The sequence below is a fragment of the Tachyglossus aculeatus genome, chromosome 18 (genome assembly GCF_015852505.1).
Source record: "Tachyglossus aculeatus isolate mTacAcu1 chromosome 18, mTacAcu1.pri, whole genome shotgun sequence".
NCBI classification, from domain to species: Eukaryota; Metazoa; Chordata; class Mammalia; order Monotremata; family Tachyglossidae; genus Tachyglossus; species Tachyglossus aculeatus.
In genome coordinates this window covers 14,897,963-14,918,121 of record NC_052083.1, presented here as the reverse complement: position 1 = coordinate 14,918,121, position 20,159 = coordinate 14,897,963, and the positions used below count along the sequence as shown (strand labels likewise).

The 20,159-nt window shown below is 42.8% G+C and overlaps 1 protein-coding gene across 1 annotated transcript in view; it reads right to left on the bottom strand.

Moving 5' to 3' along the window:
- Nucleotides 1-1,544: 1,544 nt before the first annotated feature.
- Nucleotides 1,545-20,159, bottom strand: part of RAMP3 (receptor activity modifying protein 3) — a 78,605-nt gene continuing 59,990 nt past the window's right edge. Inside the window, exon 3 of the mRNA XM_038760375.1 lies at nucleotides 1,545-3,159. Coding sequence (XP_038616303.1) covers nucleotides 2,904-3,159 — 256 coding nt within the window. The 3' untranslated portion in view covers nucleotides 1,545-2,903. The remainder of the gene's footprint in view (nucleotides 3,160-20,159) is intronic.

Below are 20,159 nucleotides of genomic sequence, written 5' to 3'. Positions count from 1 at the left end.
TATACAAGGAGACACTTAGTCATTCATTTGTATCTGAAACTATGGAACACTGTAGTGAGCTCTTGGAGTACTTCCCCGGCTTAGTACAGTGCTCTGCACACAGTAAGCACTCAATAAATGTGACTCAATGAATGAATGAGAGTACAATATAACAAGATAACAAAGTTGGTGGACACATTCCCTGACCACTATCCCTATTACCACTACTAATAATTGTACTATTTCTTAAGTGCTTACTATGTGCAAGACACTGTACTGAGCACAGGGGTAGATACCAATTTGCCAGGTTGGACACAGTCCCTGACCCCCATGGGGCTCACTATCATGATCCCCATTTTACAGATGAGGTAACTGAGGCACAGAGAAGTGAAGCAACATGCCCAAGGTCACACAGCAGACAAGTGGCAGAGTCAGGATTAGAACCCCTGAGCTTCTGACTCCCAGGCCTGTGCTCTATCATCATCATCATCATCGTCATCTTCTTCTTCTTCTTTCTTTCTTTCTTTCTTTCTTCTTCTTCTTCTTCTTCTTCTTCTTCTTCTTCTTCTTCTTCTTCTTCTTTCTTCTTTCTTCTTTCTTCTTCTTTCTTCTTCTTCTTCTTCTTCTTCTTCTTCTTCTTCTCCTCCTTCTTCTTCTCCTCCTTCTCCTCCTTCTTCTTCTCCTCCTTCTCCTCCTCCTTCTTCTCCTCCTTCTTCTCCTCCTTCTCCTCCTTCTTCTCCTCCTTCCTCCTCCTTCCTCCTTCTTCTTCTTTCTATTACTACTACCCTCCAATGTAAAATCTTATTATGCTGCTCTCTAGTTCTCCACTACCTTTTAGCCTAGGAGCTCCTGAGGAGCCAGAGACTGGGGCAATCTGAATCTACCCCAGTGCTTCACAAAATATTTAGCCCATAGCAAGTACATAATAAATACCACGTTAATAACTAAAAACAAGAGAGAGAAGAAATGAAGCTATAGCTCTGAAATAAAATGTCTCTACTAAGGAGACTGGGCTGTGCCTAGCTCTGAAATAAAATGCCTCTACTAAGGACACTGGGCTGTGCCTAGATCTGAAATAAAATGCTTCTACTAAGGAGACTGGGTAGACTAAAATTCCATCCTTCAAAATAACACTGGTTTGTGCGAATGAATCTGATGATCCTTCAGCTGATTTTTTTTAAAAACCTAGTTTATTAAATATTCTTTCAAAAGAGAGAAAGTTTTGCTTAATTCAGACCTCAAAATTCTTCTTTCTTAGAATTATGAATTATGAGAAGCCTCATGGCCTCTTGGAAAGAGCATGGGCCCGGGAGTCAGAGGATCTGGATTCTAATCCCAGGTCTGCCAACTGTTTGTTGTGTGACCTTGGGTAAGTTCCTTAACTTTTCTGTGCCTGTTACCTCATCTGTAAAGTGGGGATTAAATCCTCCTCCTTCCAATTTAGACTGTGATCCCCATGTGGGACAGGGACTGTATCCAACCTGATTATCTTGTATTTATCCCAGGAATGCTTAACACATAGTAAGCGCTTAATGAATACCATTAAAAAAATATTTCACACAGGCCATCACAAATCAAGTTTATCCTCCACTGAGAGCAGATCAGAAGACAATGAGAACAGAGAAGAGAAAGCAATGTTAGCATGCTTTTTGGATTGCATGACGAATGAAAACAGAGTTAATTGAAAAGGGACGCTCTTGACAAGTCTAGAATGGAAGTCTTGGAGAATGTATCAAGTGGCAATCAAAGCCCAACTACAGAAACAGAGAAAACAGATTTCCAGTAAGCATACCAAACCCAAATGTCCAAGGCAACATTCAGACATAATTTGTTCTCATGTTTAAAAAGACTTGATTCATCACTGTTCTCTGTATCTTTCTCTCTAACATAAACAGAAGATTCCTTCCTTATATTCGTAATGACTTTATTGTCATGACATCTGGTTTTAAATCTTTTGAAGTGAAAAACATCAGTAAATTTTGAAAGGCCACCCTGTTTTTTAGTATCTTTTTAAAATTTATTTACAGCACACTGTGTGCCAGAACCTCTCCTTGTGCAGAGGTTGGGCAGGAGATGATATCAGCAGCCACTTTCAATAATAATAAAAATAATAACAATAATTAAAGAACGGCAGATGGTATCTGACATATCTGACAGTTCCTTCACCATTCTTCGGTCAAGTCAGCCAGCTCATTTCTTCTCATTCTTTCCCAGCTCTGGAGAAAAAAAAGGTCTGCATCTTTCCTGTCAGCTTGTCCCAAATCTTCCAACTCTAATAAGTCATCGTCAAAGGGCATGCCACAAGTTATTTTTAACATGCCACTGTCTCTGCTCCCACATCTGCTGATGATGGTCCTGCGTCCTAAAAAGCAGTTCCTGTCTTGGATCCTTGTCTGTTCTGAGTGCTTCTGGGAAAAGTTTGACGATAACCATCCTCATCGAAACTTCCAAATGAAACCTCAATTGGGTGAGAGGGCAGTAACTTTGGAAGTGGTCCACGCCATAAACGGAATCTCAGAAAACTGTAAACCGGATAACTGATAACCAGTATCCAGTAGCATTTTTCAAACTTCGAATGTTGGCTCTGAGGTGGACTTTTGGTCTTGTCTACCAGGAAGGCTGCACTGCTCTTCTACATTCCACCAACCACAAGGGAATGTCCTCTCCAGTCACCCACATCAGGAGGGTTATAGCACGAAGAGACCTTATGACTTTGTGGCACCAGTGTAGAATACTCTCTCCCACAGAAATGGGAAATGGAAATTCATCATCTAGATTTCTCAGTCCCTCAAAAGGTTGCCTCTTGCCAGACTGAGGCTCTAGGTCAAAGTAGTAATTCAATGGTGATTCCCGATGCTTGACTCATGCTCTCTGTCCCGAAAAAAGTGAGTAAAGTCATACCGGGAAGGAGGGGGAAGAGAGATCTATACCAGGATGTCACTGCGCTTACTGCACCACACCACCATGCTTGCCATGCCCACCGTCAACAAGACGGGGATTAGAATCAGCGGGATGAGAATTTCATCCGGAGGGTCTTCCCAGTGGACTTTGTCTGAAGTGCAGTTTGAAAAGAATCGTCTGTGTATGTCTGTGATGAAGCCTTCAGCTAGGGGGTTGGGCCAAAAACAGCCCACGATATTGGTTTCAAGTTCTGTGCAGGAGGTAAAGTTGTCATAGTACCTAAAGAGAGAAAAAAGAGAGAAATTAAAATCCAAGAAGACTTTCATTTCTATCAGTCAATAAATCAATCATGGTAGTTATCAAGTGCTTACTATGTGCAGAGCACTGAATTAAGTGCTTGGGAAAGTACAATTCAACAGAGTTAACAGGCATGTTCCCTTACAGACTAAAGGGACTTTTCCCTTGAAAGGTCAGTGCACACTCTGCTACATTATAAGTTCTTTAAGACCACTCTGCCTCTTGCCAGCTAGGTAATCTTGGACAAGTCACTTAAGTTCTCTACGCTTCAGTTTCCTCAATGTAAAAATGGGGATAAAATATCAATCCTCCTTCCGTTTTGGACTGAGAGTCAGTAGAACACTCTACTAAGCTCTTAGAAAAGTACAGTGTAATAGAATCGGTGGACAGGATCTCTGCCCACAAGATGCTAAAGTCTACTGTAAGCTATTTGATATCTTAAATCTATCCCAGCACTTAGCACCATGCTTGGCATATAGTAAGCACATATTAGCAGTATTTTTTATTATCATCATTGTTTTTAATAAATTCCTTCTCTCTAGGATTGCTTTAGAAAGACCAAAACTAGAGGGAATGAGAAATTAGAGCAGTGTCCCCTTAGCAATTTGTCCTCAATCCTGATATGTATTTATTCTATATATTTTATTTTGTTAATATGTTTTGTTTTGTTGTCTGTCTCCCTCTTCTAGACCATGAGCCCGCTGTCGGGTAGGGACCGTCTCTATATGTTGCCGACTTGTACTTCCCAAGCGCTTAGTACAGTGCTCTGCACACAGTAAGTGCTCAATAAATACGATTGAATGAATGAATGAATGAATATAAAGCAAACAAACAAAACAACTCTGAATAAAGTGAGAATTATTCATGCCTCACTTGTTACTGGGCATAAGGGTGAAAACAAAAGTCAGAGATAGTACTTAGGTATGCATGACTTAGGTATGAGAGTACTTCAGTATGCTGAAAAACCAAAATGTAGGTGCTAAATATAATAAACCAGAGACAGGTGGAAAAAGGAAGAGATATATTTTACAACACCTATCTTTAAAACTCCGGCCACAGAGAAAAAGGCAATGGGGCAAAGGATCTGATCATGTGACCTATATGTGAGTGTGAGAGGGTGAATCTTCTCCTGAGAGATCTGGGGCTAAACTGAGCATTTGGCTCTTTTTGGTTGAGGGAAAGAACATGACATTTTGGACAGAATTGTCAATATTAACAATTGGTGTGTTGGTTAAGCATTTACTGTGTCAAGCACTGTACTAAGCACCGGGTTAGATTTAAGATAATCAGATCGGACACAATCCCCATCCTACAGGGGCTCCCAGTCTGAGCAGGAGGGAGAGCAGGTATTTTATCCCCATTTTATACTGGAAGAGACTGAAGCCAAGAGAAATTAAGAGACTTGCCCAGGGTCACGTAGCAGCCAAGTGGCAGAGTGGGATTCAAATCTAAGTCTCAGCTGACTCTCAGTTCTGTGCCCTTTTCACTAGGCCGCCCGGCTTCCCTGTGTTCTTGCTGAGCACAGAACAGTTCAAACTCACACTTTTCCTCTGACAATTTCACAGATCTCTCTAAGAAATAGAAAACAATTGACAAGACTCGCCATGCCATTACTCTTTTCTTCCAGGAACTGTAGAATTTTCCCTTAGCTCCTTAGAATGCCCTTTGCCACTACATCTTGGAGATAAATAGAAAAATATAAAAACTGGATCATGGATGTATACAATTTGATTGCTCCAAAAAATCTCTGAGTTCTAGGAAGAAAACAAATAGATATGACAAATTCCATGTCTAATGAGACAAACATAAAAAAAAGTTGGTCACCACTCAGTGAGAAGTTAGTCAGCCCTGTTCTACATTTACTCTCTGGAAGAAGAAAACAATACGGCAAGTTTCTTGTTGAGATGTTCACTCTGGGCTGGGTTGGGACGCACATTAACAAGTCACAAAATAATGACAAGCATTTGAGGAATCCTGATTGGAAATTCCTACCTGCATTATTGAATGTCAAAATGGTGTCTTCTAGCTAGAAACACAACAGGGAAAATGCTAATATGACTGCAGGAGGTGATTTATGCTACCCTGAGTTGTCAAGCATGAACTTCTTCTGAATATTAGTGTCCATTATATTCACAAAGCCCCATCAGGGAATGCAGGAAATTGGCTTTTCTGACACAGATTAGGACATCAACAATAAAAGCAAAAGTGGCACTTGCAGTTAGGCAATGCATTGGCAGCATGGACGGGCCTGGGGCTCTAATTCCGGCTCCGCCATTTGTCTGCTGTGTGACCTTAGGCAAGTCACTTCACTTCTCTGTGTTTCAGTTTCCTCATCCTTAAAATGGGGATTGAGACTATGAGCCCCACGTGGGACAGGGACTGTGTCCAACTCGATTTGCATATATCCATCCCAGTGCTTAGTACAGTGCCTGGCACAGAGTGAGTGATCAACAAATACCACAATTATTCTAAGGGATTTCACTGGCCGTGAACTCATACACATGCACGCACACACACACACACACACACACACACACACACACACACACACACACAGAGTCCTCTGATCTCAAGTGATTGGTGAGTTTTTTTCTGGGATTTGCACTTACTCATATGGCATTCCGGCACACTATTTCTGTACAGATAACAACTGTGCCCTGAATAATACCCTAAACCAAAAGATTTAATAACAATCATAGAATTTGTTAAGCACTTACTAAGTGCCAAGCACCAAACAGGGTAGTCAGGTCCCCCCATGAGGCTCTCAGTTTAAATGGGAGGGAGAACAGGTCTCTGTATTTTGCAGATCAGGGAATTGAGGCACAAAGAAGTTAAGTGACTTGCCCAAGCCACCCAGCATGTGCACGATGAAGCTGGAATTCGAACCCAGGTCCTCTGACTCCCAGGTCTGGGCTCTTTCCAGTAGGCCATGCTGCTTCTCCTGCTTCTCCTATATACCATCGTAGCTGACCAAACTTTTCAAAAGTAGATATGCTCTGCAATTTGGCAAACCACAAAAACTCTCTGCTTTGCAGCTCTACCTCTGGAGAGTAGGGAAAACATTCCTGATTTATAAGCTGCACAAACAGTGGAGCAGCTGTTTCTGAAAGCTAAACTAGACCTGTATTAGCAGCAAGGTGGTAACGGTAACACATTATGGAGCAGACATCCTGTGTGCTGGAGGCTTCTATCTGTGGCTTAATGGTCTTGGATTAGGGTCACTAATTGGCATCCTTTTCTGCTCATTGCAAAGAGAAGCCAAAAACAACTCTCCCAGTTCCTAGAGGAGAGTTCTGATCTGAGGAACAGTAACTAGGAAGCCATGTAAAGAGATATTAAGTTCAGAGTATGTAATGTGTAAGCTCCTTGTGGGCAGGGAATGTGTCTTCCAACTCAGTTTTATTGAACTCTCCCATGTGCTCTCCCATTTATTTTATTTTGTTAGTATGTTTGGTTTTGTTCTCTGTCTCCCCCTTTTAGACTGTGAGCTCACTGTTGGGTAGGGACTGTCTCTATATGTTGCCAATTTGTACTTCCCAAGCGCTTAGTACAGTGCTCTGCACACAGTAAGCGCTCAATAAATACGATTGATGATGATGATGATGTGCTTAGTAAAGTGATCTGTAGACAGTAAGCACTCAATAAATACAATTGATCAATTGATTGATTTCATCCTCTGGCCAGGGATACCATTTTAGGCAGGCAGGGATTCTTGGTCTGCAGAATTGAGAGTCTCCAGTCTTTTCTGAGCATCGTAGCAAGACTGAATTATAGCTTCACTGTTTAACAAAAAGGATTGAAATGCCTGAAAACAGACAACAACTCTTCCAGTTTCTCCACCCATTAGTGTCCTGGAACGGTCAAAATCCAGCTGGTCATTTTCAGAATCCTTAATAAATAATAGCCTGTTCCATTGGGATCCTGAGCTACAAGCTTTGAAAGTGAATGTCCAGAGACGACAACATACTTTTCTAGGGGAGAGTGAAAAGGGTGAAAACTGGGAAAGTGAGTTGATCTGATCCACCAAGATTGATGCTTAAAGAAAGCATAACTAGCACAAATCCTATTTCAGGGGCCTATCACTGAGAGGAAGAAAATGAAGAAAACTGCATTCACTCTATCCTGTGCCCTAACCCGGGGGAGAGAGGATTTTTGTAGAGGCTGTAAATTAAGATTAAATAATAAACAGAGTAGCTGGCTGAGATTTCTAGCTGACACTGGTGCCTAGCCTTTGGGAAACCCTGAATCCATTGTGAACTGAGTAATTATCCCAGAAATTGTCCAGAAATCCAAACCTATATGTGCATTTTCCTCTTGGCAGCAGTGATATTACAGCGGGTTGGAGAGGGCCAACTATTCTAGCAACCATGCCAAGTCCTGTTGCTTGGATGGCAGAAGCAGAGCAAATGGTGCACAGGGTGAGGGAGGTGGGAGAGGAGGCATTGAACATGCAGGGGTCAGGAGATCCACTATCCCTGTCCACCCACCACAGGAATGGCAGAGGAGAGAACATCTGGCAGGCATGCCTGGTCTTCAGTAGGCGAACCTCTTCCAATTCTCCTTCTACCCTTCTCCTCCCCTTCACTTTCCCAGGAGTGGGTGTGTCCATCTGGGTCTGGTTGAAATGGAAACATCCTCAAAGGCTGGGACCATGTTTACCAGAGAATTCTGGAAGTGCAGCCAAATTCCGAGGTCGTTAACTAAAAACAACACAAAGGACAGTAAATGGCCATTGCCCTAGTGGTTGCGAGTATCTTTCCACCTGACCCTCTGGAAGGCAGAGGCCGGTGTCAGGAGGTTCAAATGGAAGATGGCTGGGTGTGGCGGAGGGGAGAGGAAGATTCTCCCTCTCCACTTCCCTCATTCGGGAATTCATCGTTGCCATTCAGGGAACATGTGAAGATTTACTGGAAAAAGTCACCTATGATGAATGTATGACTGGGCTGGGCTGATCACACGAGAGCCATGAGCCTGTGGAAGTCGAGCCAGCTCCTCTACAAAGTACATTCTCTTCATGGTGAAGAATCCCCAGTGGGAAGACAGGAAAGAGAACTATGGTGGGAGATGATGTGTGCAAAGCACTATACTAAGTGCTTTGCAGAGTAAAATAGAATAGATTTGGTAAATTTTTTCCCTCCCCATAAGGAACTTTCATTCTAGAAGGGGAGACGGACTAAATCAATTATAGCTATGTTCATAAGTGCTGTGGGGCTGAGAGTGAGGTGAATAAAGGATGCAAATCCAAGTTCAAGGGTGACAGAAGGGAGAGGGAGTAGGTAGGGGAAATGAGGGGTTAGTCGGAGAAGGACTCTTGGAAGAGATGTGATTTTAATAAGGCTCGAGTGTCTGTTGGATATGAGGGAGGAGGGAGTTCCAGACCAAAGGCAGAGAATGTAGGTGAGGGGTCAGTGGCGAGATAGGTGAAGTCACAGTGCAGTGAATAATTTGGCTCACTTGATGCTACATTGTAGGAGGAAATCAGTGAGGTAAGATAGGAGGAGGCAAGCTGATTGAACGCTTTAAAGCCAATGGTAAGGAGTTTCTGTTTGATGCAGAGATGAATGGACAGCCAGTGCAGGTTCTCGAGGAGTGGGGAGATGTGGACTAAACTTTTTTTAGGAAAGCGATCCAGGGAGCAGAGTGAAATAAGAACTGGAGTGGGGAGAGACAGGAAGCAGGGAATTCAATGAGGAGGGTGATGGTAATAATCAAGGTGGGATAGGATAAATGCTTGGATCAACATGATAGCAGTTTGGATGGAGAGGAAAGGGCAGATTTTAGTTCCCAACATGGAGCAATCTGTCAATCCAGGGAGAATACAGGGAGAGCAAATGACCATACCAAAGCTATCGGGTGAAGGGTGGGGAGGGGTAAAAGCAGGTCAAGACATAGTAGCACTTTCTCATCTAGCATCTTCTAGCATCTTCCTTGCGCAGCCAAGAGAAAACCCCCATACCTTCTCTTTCTCCTGCCCCTCACTAGCAAAGGTGAAGCTCCATGAAGATTCATCAATTCCAGGACTCTGGAGAAATATTGAGTGAAACCACCCTGAACTGCTTTGTGGTTAAGTTTCTCAGATCTATATCTGAGGGGTCCAGCCTACTTATTTGCACACACTGTTTCCCTCTTCTGTCTAGCTCCGCCTTTCATTACCTTCTCAGGGAATACTTTGGAAGATGTATGGGAGTTTCACTGAAGTGTTGAGTTTCATTCAAAGCTTCTTTAGTGCTTTGCAAGTTTGGAGGATTATTGGTCTGAAACGTGCTGGTGTCTTTCATTAAAGTCAACATAAAGCATGTGTAGGAAGAGGAAACTCCAGACAAGCGAGCAGGCAGGGCCCAACTCATCACTGACCCAGGCTTTTGAAGGTTGAGCAATGTGCACACTAGCAAGGTCATCTTGCATCTGCTAACTGCAATGCCTCCTGCCTCATCCAGACCCTAGATGCAAAAAAATTAGCATTCCTCCAGTATCCCTGGTGGATGCAAAGGCCATGCCTTAAGACAATTTTGGTTTTGAAACTTATGTACATATCTTTATACTCTGCCATTTTCCCTATCTTGTTATTTATTTTATTGTCCGTCACCCCTCTGGATGTAAACCTTTTGTTGGGAGGGACTGTGTCTACCAGCTCCAGTGTATTGTAGTGTCCCAAATGCTCTGCACACAGTAAGTGCTCTACATATTCTATAATTTCCCCTCCCAGTAATTTATTTTAATTTCAGCCTCCTACTGTCAGCTCTAAGCACCCTTGTGGGCAGGGATCAGGTCTACCAACTCTATTGTACTCTCCAAAGAGCTTAGTAACAGTGCTCTGCACACAGTAAATGCTCAGTAAATATCATTGATTGATTGACCAGTACCCTCAAAGAGTTTATCAACTAAAAGAGGAGACTAACATACACAAGTTGTCTTCCAAGAGTTGAGGGAGGAGGAAAAAAAACCAATTCTGTTACTGCTGATCACAAACCTATGGAAAGGTAAAGAGATAAGAGAAGCCACATGGCCTAGAGGATAGAGCACGGGCCTGGAAATCAGAAGGACCTGAGCTTTAATCTCGGCTCCACCACATAGCTGCTGTGTGACCTTGGGCAAGTCACTTAATTTATTTGTGCCTCAGTTACCTCATCTGTAAAATGGGCACTAAGACTCTGAACCCCATGCAGCACAAGGACTGTGTCCAACTTAGTTTGCTTGTATCCACCCCAGTGCTTAGTACAGCATCTGGCACATAGTAAGCCCTTAAAAATATCACAATTTCTATTATTATTATTATTATTTTTTAGGTAATGAATGGCATTACTTACTGGGAGTTACTGGGAGTAACCATTGCTTACTGCTTGCAGAGCACTTTATTAAGCACTTGGGAGAGAACAGTGGAACAGAGTTGGTAGACAATAAGATTATGAGTTAGATCACTGAATAAATGAATAAAAAAGTTAAGTTGAGAATATGCTTAAATGCTAACAGAGTTTGTGCTGATAATGGGCTCTGGGCATCTGTTGGATTGACAGTTTTCGGGAGTTAGAACTTATTCAGTGAACGACTCCTGGAGGATATGGATTTTCAGAAGGGCTCTGAAGGAGGAGAGAGCAAACTCGATTACCTTCCATGAAAGTGCATAACCTGGTTGGTTTCAGAGACCAGCATTTTCCAATCTACATTTCAAGCATGCATTACTCAAATAATGAAGGTAATTTTATATGGCTTAAATAACTTTCTCAGTATTTGGATTTCTGGAGGAAATAAACATTAATCTAAATGGAAATCAAACTGGAAGCCTGTAATTGTGACATTTAACTTGCACTGGATGAAATGAAGGCAATAGTGTAATACAGAGTGAGAAGCTAAGAATATTGTTCTTAACCTGGAAATTAAAATTAGGCAGGATGACTTTTAAACTAATGTTTTTCAGATTGGAAAAGTAGATTTCAAATTCCTTATTTTTGAATAAGTGGGAGGAACTGGGAAACGAATAAGGAAAGACCAATTAACATTTTTCTTCAGAATGTAGAATAAGATGATTCATTCTCTAAAAATGGGGAAAAGTCTGCTTATGAAGATTTCTGTTGATTGTCATATCTGACACATACACAATAGGTTAGCATTTGCCAATATGAAGAACACATTGTCTTCACTAATAAAACTCACTGATGAACGGATACACTGTCAAACCCGATGACCTGATTATTTTCCTCCAAAACCAGAGTGAAAGATGTCACCAATAATAATTGTGGTATTTGTTTAGTACTTACTAGGTGCTTGGCAGTGTACTAAGCCCTTGGGTGGATACAAGACAATCAGGTTGGAAACAGTCCCTGTCCTCCATGAGGCTCACAGGCTAAGTAGGAGGGAGAACTGACATTGAATCCCCATTTTACTGCTGAGGAAAGTGAGGCACACAGAAGTTAAGTGACTTGCTCAAGATCACACAGCAGGCAAATGGCAGTCAGGATTAGAATCCAGTTCCTCTGACTCCCATGCCTATGTTCCTTCCACGAGACCATGCTGCTTCTCCTTCACTGCACAAGCTTGCTTCCAAATAACCCACCAGTATGCAACAATATTAGGGGCACTGAGATGAGGGCTGGGGGTGTTGGGGGGTGGGGGGAGTCTGGTGAGATGTGGGTGACAACACTACCACCAGTCATGCCCTCACAATTAATCAATCAATCAATGGCATTGGTTGAGCACTGTACTAAACATTTGGGAGAGTACATTTGAAGCAGCAGGGCATAGTGGATAGAGCCCGGGCCTGGAAGTCAGAGGTAATGGGTTCTAATCCCTGTTCCACCACTTGTCTGCTATGTGACCTTGTGCAAGTCACTTCACTTCTCTGGGCCTCAGTCACCTCAGCTGTAAAATGGGGATTGAGACTGTGAGCCCCACGTGGGCCAGGGACCGTGTCCAACCCGATTTGCTTGTATTCACCCCAGTACTTAGTGCAGTGGCACATAGTAAGCATTTAAATAATGCCACCATTTATTATTATTATTATTATCGTACAGTAGAGTTGGTAGACATGATCCCTGCCTTCCAAAAGCTTACAATCTAGTTGGGGAGACAGACACTAAAATAAATTACAAATAGGGGAAGGAGCAGAGTATAAGGATGTAGACAAAAGTACTGTGGAGGTGGGGGCTAGGTAAGCCCCTCTGAATATCTAGTCAATGAGACACTTTGCTCCAGGACAACCGCAGGATCAGGAAGAAAGAAGAAGTGGGGGGGGGGGGGGGGGGGGGGAAAAGGAGAAGAAGGAGGAGGAGGAAAGGGGTGGGGGAGAAGAGGACAAGGAGAAAGAGATCCAAGAGGAGGACTGGGAGCAGGAAGACAAGGAAGAGGAGGAAGAAGAAAATAAGGAACAGGAGGGGAAGGGGGGGAAGGAGAAAGCAATGGTATCTCTGGAATTTCAGTGAACCTCTATTTGTTAACCAATCCAAAGTCCGCTCACATCATGCAAATCTTGGAAATACGAGGCAAGTACTATCAATCAATCAGTTGATTAATGATATTTATTGGGTGCTTCCTGTGTTCCGAGTACTGTAACTAAGTGCTTGGGAAACTGCGGTACAATAGAGTTGGTGGACATGATCCCACCCTCAAGAGGCTTGCAATTTAGTGGAGAAGTTGTCATGGAAAAGAGGTGACAAGCACCCCAATGGAAGACCATTTGCACACCATTAATGTATCCTTGGCTGTAATTGCATGAATTAAAGCTCGCTAAAGGATTTGCAGATAGGAAAAAAGTCCTATAAAGACCATCACTGACCCACAAATTTCACAAAATTTCTAAGGATGGTATAAAATAACTAGGAAAACATTGGAAAATGTCCCAGCCTCCCTAAAGGTCCTCTGTGAGTCTCCTCCCCTGGAGAACTGGGCTCTTAGGTTTCTCTTATCTGATTAATGTTTTCTGGGTCAATGAGAATGGAATTCTCCCTGCAATCTGAACCACTGACTCTTGGATGGAAATCCTCCAGTTACTGTCTCTCCTCGGCAGGGACTCAAGGAAACGCCCAGCTCACTGGGCCCATTCTCAAAGTCTCTTTCCAGGTCCAGCTGTAATCTTCCTGGTAACCTGGACCTCTCGCTGGTGCTTTTCTGCTATAAAAAGAAATCCTGCAGCAAAGAAGCAGTGCAGAGGCCTCCAAATCAATTTCCCACGCTGCTTCAAAAGTCCTGGGTGGAGCAAGAAGACAAGGGAGAGGATGCAGAGTCAACAAGGAGGGGTCTTTGACAACAAGGAGTTTGTTGTCCGTCCGCCAATGCAGCTGAGTGTGTTTGTTCCAAGTGAGGAAAAAAAATATACTCTTGCTAAAGGAAGAGGTGTCTGATGAAGTTCCCCCACCAGTGGAGCTAACCAAATTACCAATGCACATGAAAGCTAAATGTTGTGCTCTTGTTGTTCCAATTAATCATGCTTTCCTCCCTGGAAAACTCCTAAGGGTGGCGTACATTCAGCCTACTATCTCTAAAGGGAAACTCCTCTGAGTGAAGGCATTACTACTACAGCTGCTAACTGCAGGCAGAATATTCCAGCAGCTCCACCTCACTGACACCCCCACAGGTTCAGAAAGCACTGCACCTTAGTACAGAGCCTCTGGTCGAACTGTGCCTCACCTCGGGGAGATAAATCCTTCCAGAGGCCCAGCACATAAACTAAAAGAACATTCTCAGGCCAACGACAGGAGAAAAAAACAAAAGCAAACATTGAACACCAATGTTAAGATGGCCAGCGAATCCCCAAGGGTAGCCCAGCTGTTTATGACCTCATGAGGGAAAGGAGAGAGAGAAGGGAGAAAAGGATGCTTCCACCAAGCACTCCATTCACACCCTGAAATGTCATGTGAATTACAGCCAGGACTAGAATGTGGTTTGACAATCTGGATTTGTCAGCCACTCCCATCCCAGAAAGCCCTGAGGAAACAGCTTTTGGAGGCTGCTGGAGGTAAGATAACAGTGGCTGCTCCAGATAATGGATCTGGTTCTGTTCATCCATGTACACTGCATGCCTACTGAGAACAGCGCATTATACTGGGTGGCTGGGAACATACAGTAAGAACGGCAGATCTAGCCTCTGCGGTCAAGGAGTTTACGATTTAATGGGGGAAGCAGGAGTAAGTTTCCCTTACCTGAAACTTTAATTTCTGTTTCCACCATTGGATTATCAGCTCCTAGACGGCAGGGATCGTGTCTGCTAACATTTTTCTATTTTCTCAAAGCCCTACTGAGAGCTCACCTCCTCCAGGAGGCCTTCCCAGACTGAGCCCCCTCCTTCCCCTCCTCCTCCTTCCCCTCCCCATCCCCCTGCTTTACCTCCTTCCTCTCCCCACAGCACCTGTATATATGTATATATGTTTGTACATATTTATTACTCTTTTTATTTATTTATTTTACTTGTACATATTTATTCTATTTATTTTATTTTGTTAATATGTTTTGGTTTGTTATCTGTCTCCCCCTTCTAGACTGTGAGCCCGCTGTTGGGTAGGGACCATCTCTATATGTTGCCAACTTGTACTTCCCAAGCGCTTAGTACAGTGATCTGCACACAGTAAGCGCTCAATAAATACGATTGAATGAATGAATGAATGAATGAGGATGGCACCAAGGTTGCGGGCTTGTGAGTTTATCAGGTTGGAAACTGGCCCTGTCCTACGTGGGGCTCACAGTCTAAGTAGGAGGGAGAGGGATTTAACCCCATTTAACAGTTGAGGAAACTGAAGCAAGGAGAAGTGAAGTGACTTGCCCAAGGTAACACAGCAAGCAATTGACTTGATTAGGTCTCTTTCCTCCAGCCCTTCCCTGTGTCTCTTTTTACCCTCATTTATCAGTTCAACTGTGGATTTTTAATGACTTATTCTTTCTCTTTCCACATTCTCCTGTATCCCACCCACCAAGTTTATTATGTACATATCTTTAAACCTGTTTCTTTCCCTTACCTGAAACTTTAATTTCTGTTTCCACCATTGGATTATCAGCTCCTAGAGGGCAGCGATCATGTCTGCTAACATTTTTCTATTTTCTCAAAGCACTAAGTTCAGTTCCCCACACAGAGCCAGCTCTGGATAAATGCTATTGTTTGGTCAAAATTCAATTCTTAATTAATGAGGAAGGCAAGTCTGTCCTTCGTAAAGAAACCCTTGTAACCTTACATACTTTTGCTCTACCTCTCACCACAAGGTGTCAGTGATAAACCTTTCCCGTAAACAGTGAAGGTACTTTAGGACAAAACGATCTCTGCCAAAATCCAAGAGCTATCAATTGAATGTGTTTGGAACGCTATAGACATAGAAAATTGGATCGTTTTACTTACACTTTTTTCTTTTTCCTAGGGGATGTCCCAGCTCACTCCATAAAAATTCTGAAATTTTCTTATAGTTATTGGCACTTATGACCAGTATGGGTTTATATTTGCTACCAGTACTATCATTCTCCTTTCCCCCAAACTGAGATTTGGAGACTGATAAGTTTGGGATTGATGTTGAGCCCAATGCCGTAAATTAAGCAAGGTTGCCTTTACATTGCTAAACTTTAAAGTTTGTCACTAGTATTTTGAACACTTGTCCATTCATTTCCATCATTTGCAAATCCTGAAGAGGACTGGCCCATGCTCTATCCAATACACCGTGTTGCTTCTCATTGCCATACGGCTTCTCTATTCAAGATGAAATATTCTGAACCCAGCTAAAATGCTATTGCCTAAGTTTTCACAACCCATACCTACCTGCAGATGTCTAGATTTTCTCCATCAATAGTAGTTCCTATTTATTGAGAGCTTACTGTGTGCAAAGTGCTGTACTAAGCACTTGAGAGAGTACAATATGACAGATTTGGCAGATTTGTTTCCTGCCTACAATGAGTTTACAGCTTCAGTGTGGATGCACCAGAGTTGTTTCTGGTTGAGCCGCTTTCCCCAACCCTGGGTCCCGGTTTTTCAGGAGAGCTTCAAAATGCCTCTCTGAATGGTTCTGCTGCTCGGAGGTAGGCAGACAGTGGCATTGAAAAGTGAGTGATCTGGAAACTATCCGGTGAAACTTAGACCAAACCAAAGAACCCGTTAGGGAGTAACCCACAACTGACACACACTGGAAAAAAAAAGATCCAAGAGAGAGAAAGAAAAGAGAAAAGGAGGTCTTTCATATTTATATAATAGTTATGGTACTTGTTAAGTGCTTACTATATGCCAAGCTCTGTTCTAAGTACTGGGGTGGATACAAATTAATCAGTCCCTGTCCCACATGGGGCTCACACTCTTAACCTCCATTTTACAGATGAGGTAACTGTGGCCCAGAGACGTTAAATAACTTACCCAAGATCACGCAGCAGACATGTGGCAGAGTTGGAATTAGAACCCAGGTCCTTCTAACTCCCAGGCCTGTGCTCTATCCACTAAGCCACACTGCTTCTCTGTGGTTATTGTGCATTTACACAAACACACATGCACAAACGTGCACACATATACATACATATATGACCTGACACCCAGGTCATTGATAGTAGTTCCCCAAAAGCTGGGTCTGGAACAAATATAGTATCTGGTAGAGTGAAAATTATTTTGTAAAGGAATAATTCATGCCAGTGGAGAAGTAAAACCACAGTGCCTTTTTTTTTTTGCCCATTGTGCTTAGGGCTGGAGCACCATAAGAAGACAGAATCAGCTGTGGTGCCCTAAAAAATGACTTCCTTAGGGATAGGAGAGGCATCTTTCCTAGACTGTAAGGTCGTTATGGGCAGGGAACATGTCTGCTAATTCTGTTGTACTGTACCCTACCAAGTGCCAAGTACAGCTCTCTGCATAGGCAGCCAAGCTTGTTCCCAGCACTGTGAGTGGAGTAAATCCCTCCATGATCTGAAACATAAGGGGAAAAAAATCATCCACAGGAGGAGCCTCAGCCTCCAGGAAGGATTCCTACAAAAATGAGAGTGTTTTCACCACAATCCCTCTGTTACATCTATCAATTAATGGTATATTAAGTGCTTATTGTTTGCAGAGCCCTGTATTAAAACCAGGTCTACTCCAGCAAATAATTCAGATAATTCAGGCATAAAAAAATCCAAGGCACTTAGACTTAAATATACTGGATATTCCAAGTGAAAAAAGATCACTTTAAGATCAATAGCTAAATTAATGAGGGCAAAGGACATTTTTAGCTTGAATTATTCAGGTGATTTACTTGCGCAGACCTAGCCAAGATGATTCCAAATCATAAGTTAGTCCAAATACCCTTGATCTGGAAGTGCAATTTTTGGGGACTTTCCTTAGATAAAACAAAAAATGACCCTCAGAGCGACTGAGGCCGAGCCTTTAATTGTATGCACAACTCCCAAGGGGTCTTCTAAGACTTCAGCAATTTGTATTTATGAGCCCTTTTGCTGACAAGGAATTTAATATCACTTTCAGAATAGGGATTTAATCGAGGTTATTATTATTTAACATTTCTTTTACACCCACAAATGTGTCTGGGAGGGTGACTGATTAGAAATATGCTTGGTTTTCCTCCTCAACTCAAGCAGCTCCTGTTTTATCCTGTTGTTTATGCAGCTGAAAGATTTTGGTTCTTAGAAAATTAAATGGTTCCTCACGGTTGAATCTCCTTCCCTGGTGTTAGGGATTCTGAGGACCCTCATCATTCTTGAGTGGCTTGGAAAAAATCAGACATAGAACTGCAGCCAGGAAATCTGGTGTAAGAAGTGGAATGGCGTCTTTGTTCAACCAGCTGGACTGACCATGTTTATCCTATGCCTACCCAGCCACAAGTATTATAACCAAGACTTCTCCTTGTTTTGCTGCCTTTAATAAGTTTAAAAGGATGATGAAATGAAATTTTAAGAAAACAACTAAAACCCAACTACTTCTTGGTTATGGATTTTCTTTGAAGACATTCTTTTATTTCATTGAAATTTCACAAAAAATAAACCCAGATTACTTGACCGGTCTCATAAATATCCTAAGTCCATTGATCTACCCAACGCTATTGTCTAAGGAGTTTTCTATGCAAAAAAAATGATCAGTTCTGCCCTCAGGCTCAGAGAACATATTTAATACATTTCTAAATAAGCCTGTTCTTTGCAGGCTTTCAGCACCACTTTAATCTGTTTTAATTTTCAAGCCTCCGGAATCACTACACTTTAAGCTCATCTGCCGGTTAAGTAGCTTATCATTTAGACAGAAAGAGATTCCTTTTGCCACCCCTCATGGCAATGGACAGCCCTAAAGCAACATGAATGTATATGAATACCCATGGCAACTTTAAGGACAAGCGAGGGGGAGAAAGAGCCACAGCCTCACTGGTTTGAACATTTCAACGTAAGAAAATGTTCATGTTTTACTTGAGACTTCCAGGTGGCCCATTCTATTTGCCATGTCCTTGGTTTGGTGTCCCTTATTTCATCTAAGGGAAACCCAAACTTGTCTGCCCTTTCCCATGAGCCGCTGAGAAACAGGCAAGCCTGGTAGGTGGGAGCCCTGTCAGACCTCCATAATAGAGGTCATAATGTCACAGAGCCAGCTAAAGACAGGTTTTGCTCCAAACCTCCCTGGACATCCACTCAGTAAAGAAAGAAAAAGAGATCCTTGTGCAGCCTTTGAAGTCTTCACCAACTGGTCCCAACCATCTACCTTTTCTCCCCTTCCACTTCACTTCTAAGCCAAGGAGCATAGACTTGGAGTCAGGGGACCTGGGCTCTAATCCTAGCTCTGTCTCTTGCCTCCTGTATGACCTTGAGTAAGTCATTTACCATCCCTGTGCCTCAGTTTACTCATCTTTAAAATAGGGTTTAGGACCACTTCTCCCTCCTCAGACTGCGGGCCCTATATAGGACAGAGACTGTGTCCAATCTGCTTATTTTAGCACTTAACAAATACAACAATCATTATTATTATTATTGTTATTGTTATGTGCCTGGCCTCTCCCCTCTTAAATGGAACTACTTCCCTATTCAAATCCACCACCAGAACACAACAGTCTTCGGCTTCAAAGCCCTCCTAAAATCCCACCTCCTCCAAGAGCGATTCCCCAATAAATTGTCCTCTCCCACAGGTCACAAAATACCAGCTGCCAACTCAGCACTCTCTATTTCTTAGTAGTAGTAATAGTATTTATTAATCGCTTACTATGTGCAGAGTGACACGGGTGGGAATTAGACATAGACCATGTCCCTTGTGGGCCTCACAACTTATCGGAAAGGACAGGGACTGTGTCTGCTCCAAAAACCTCTAGCCTCAGCGCTTAGCACAATGGCTGGCCTATAAACCAGCGTGGCTGAATGGATTGAGCACAGGCCTGGGAATCAGAAGGACCTGGGTTCTAATTCCAGCTCTGCCACATGACTGCTGTTTGACCTCAGGCAAACCACTTAACTTCTCTGGTCCTCAGTTGGCTCTTCTGTAAAATGGGGATTAAGAGTATTAAAATAGGGATTCAGCCTATGTCCGAGATACTTCCCCTGCCATCTTTAGCAGGGACATAGCGGGCCCTGAGCCCACCTTCGGTAGCTACAAGGATGTGGAAAAGAAGGAGAGTGGATCGGCCAGTCCTGGATAGAAAATGGCAGATGCTTTCTGGGAAATTTGTTCCAATCCAATCAATCAATCACTCTAGATAAGTCCTTGAACTCTAAAGAGCATCACCTCTGCTTAGCAGAACTTTTAATGGTTGCTGAAACTTGAAGTGACAACCTTCCACCTCAGTGGCTTTTTATCATTATGGCTATGATTCCAAAGAGTTGGACCACCTCCCATCCTTTGCCTTTGATCTAAATGCAGCACTCCCTGCTGCTCCTTCCTCTTGAGAACAAACAAAATAAAAAAAACTGAGTCTCTCCCCCCACATAATCATTTTCCCAAAATAGTTATTCGAAAGCCCTCCAGGTTACTAATGACTGGCATGCCCATTTGTTCTAGGTGCCAAAGCCCAGCATGTGAAAGCCATTGAATAAGAAATATTTCTCACTGCATCCCCCATCTCCGGGCAAAGAAC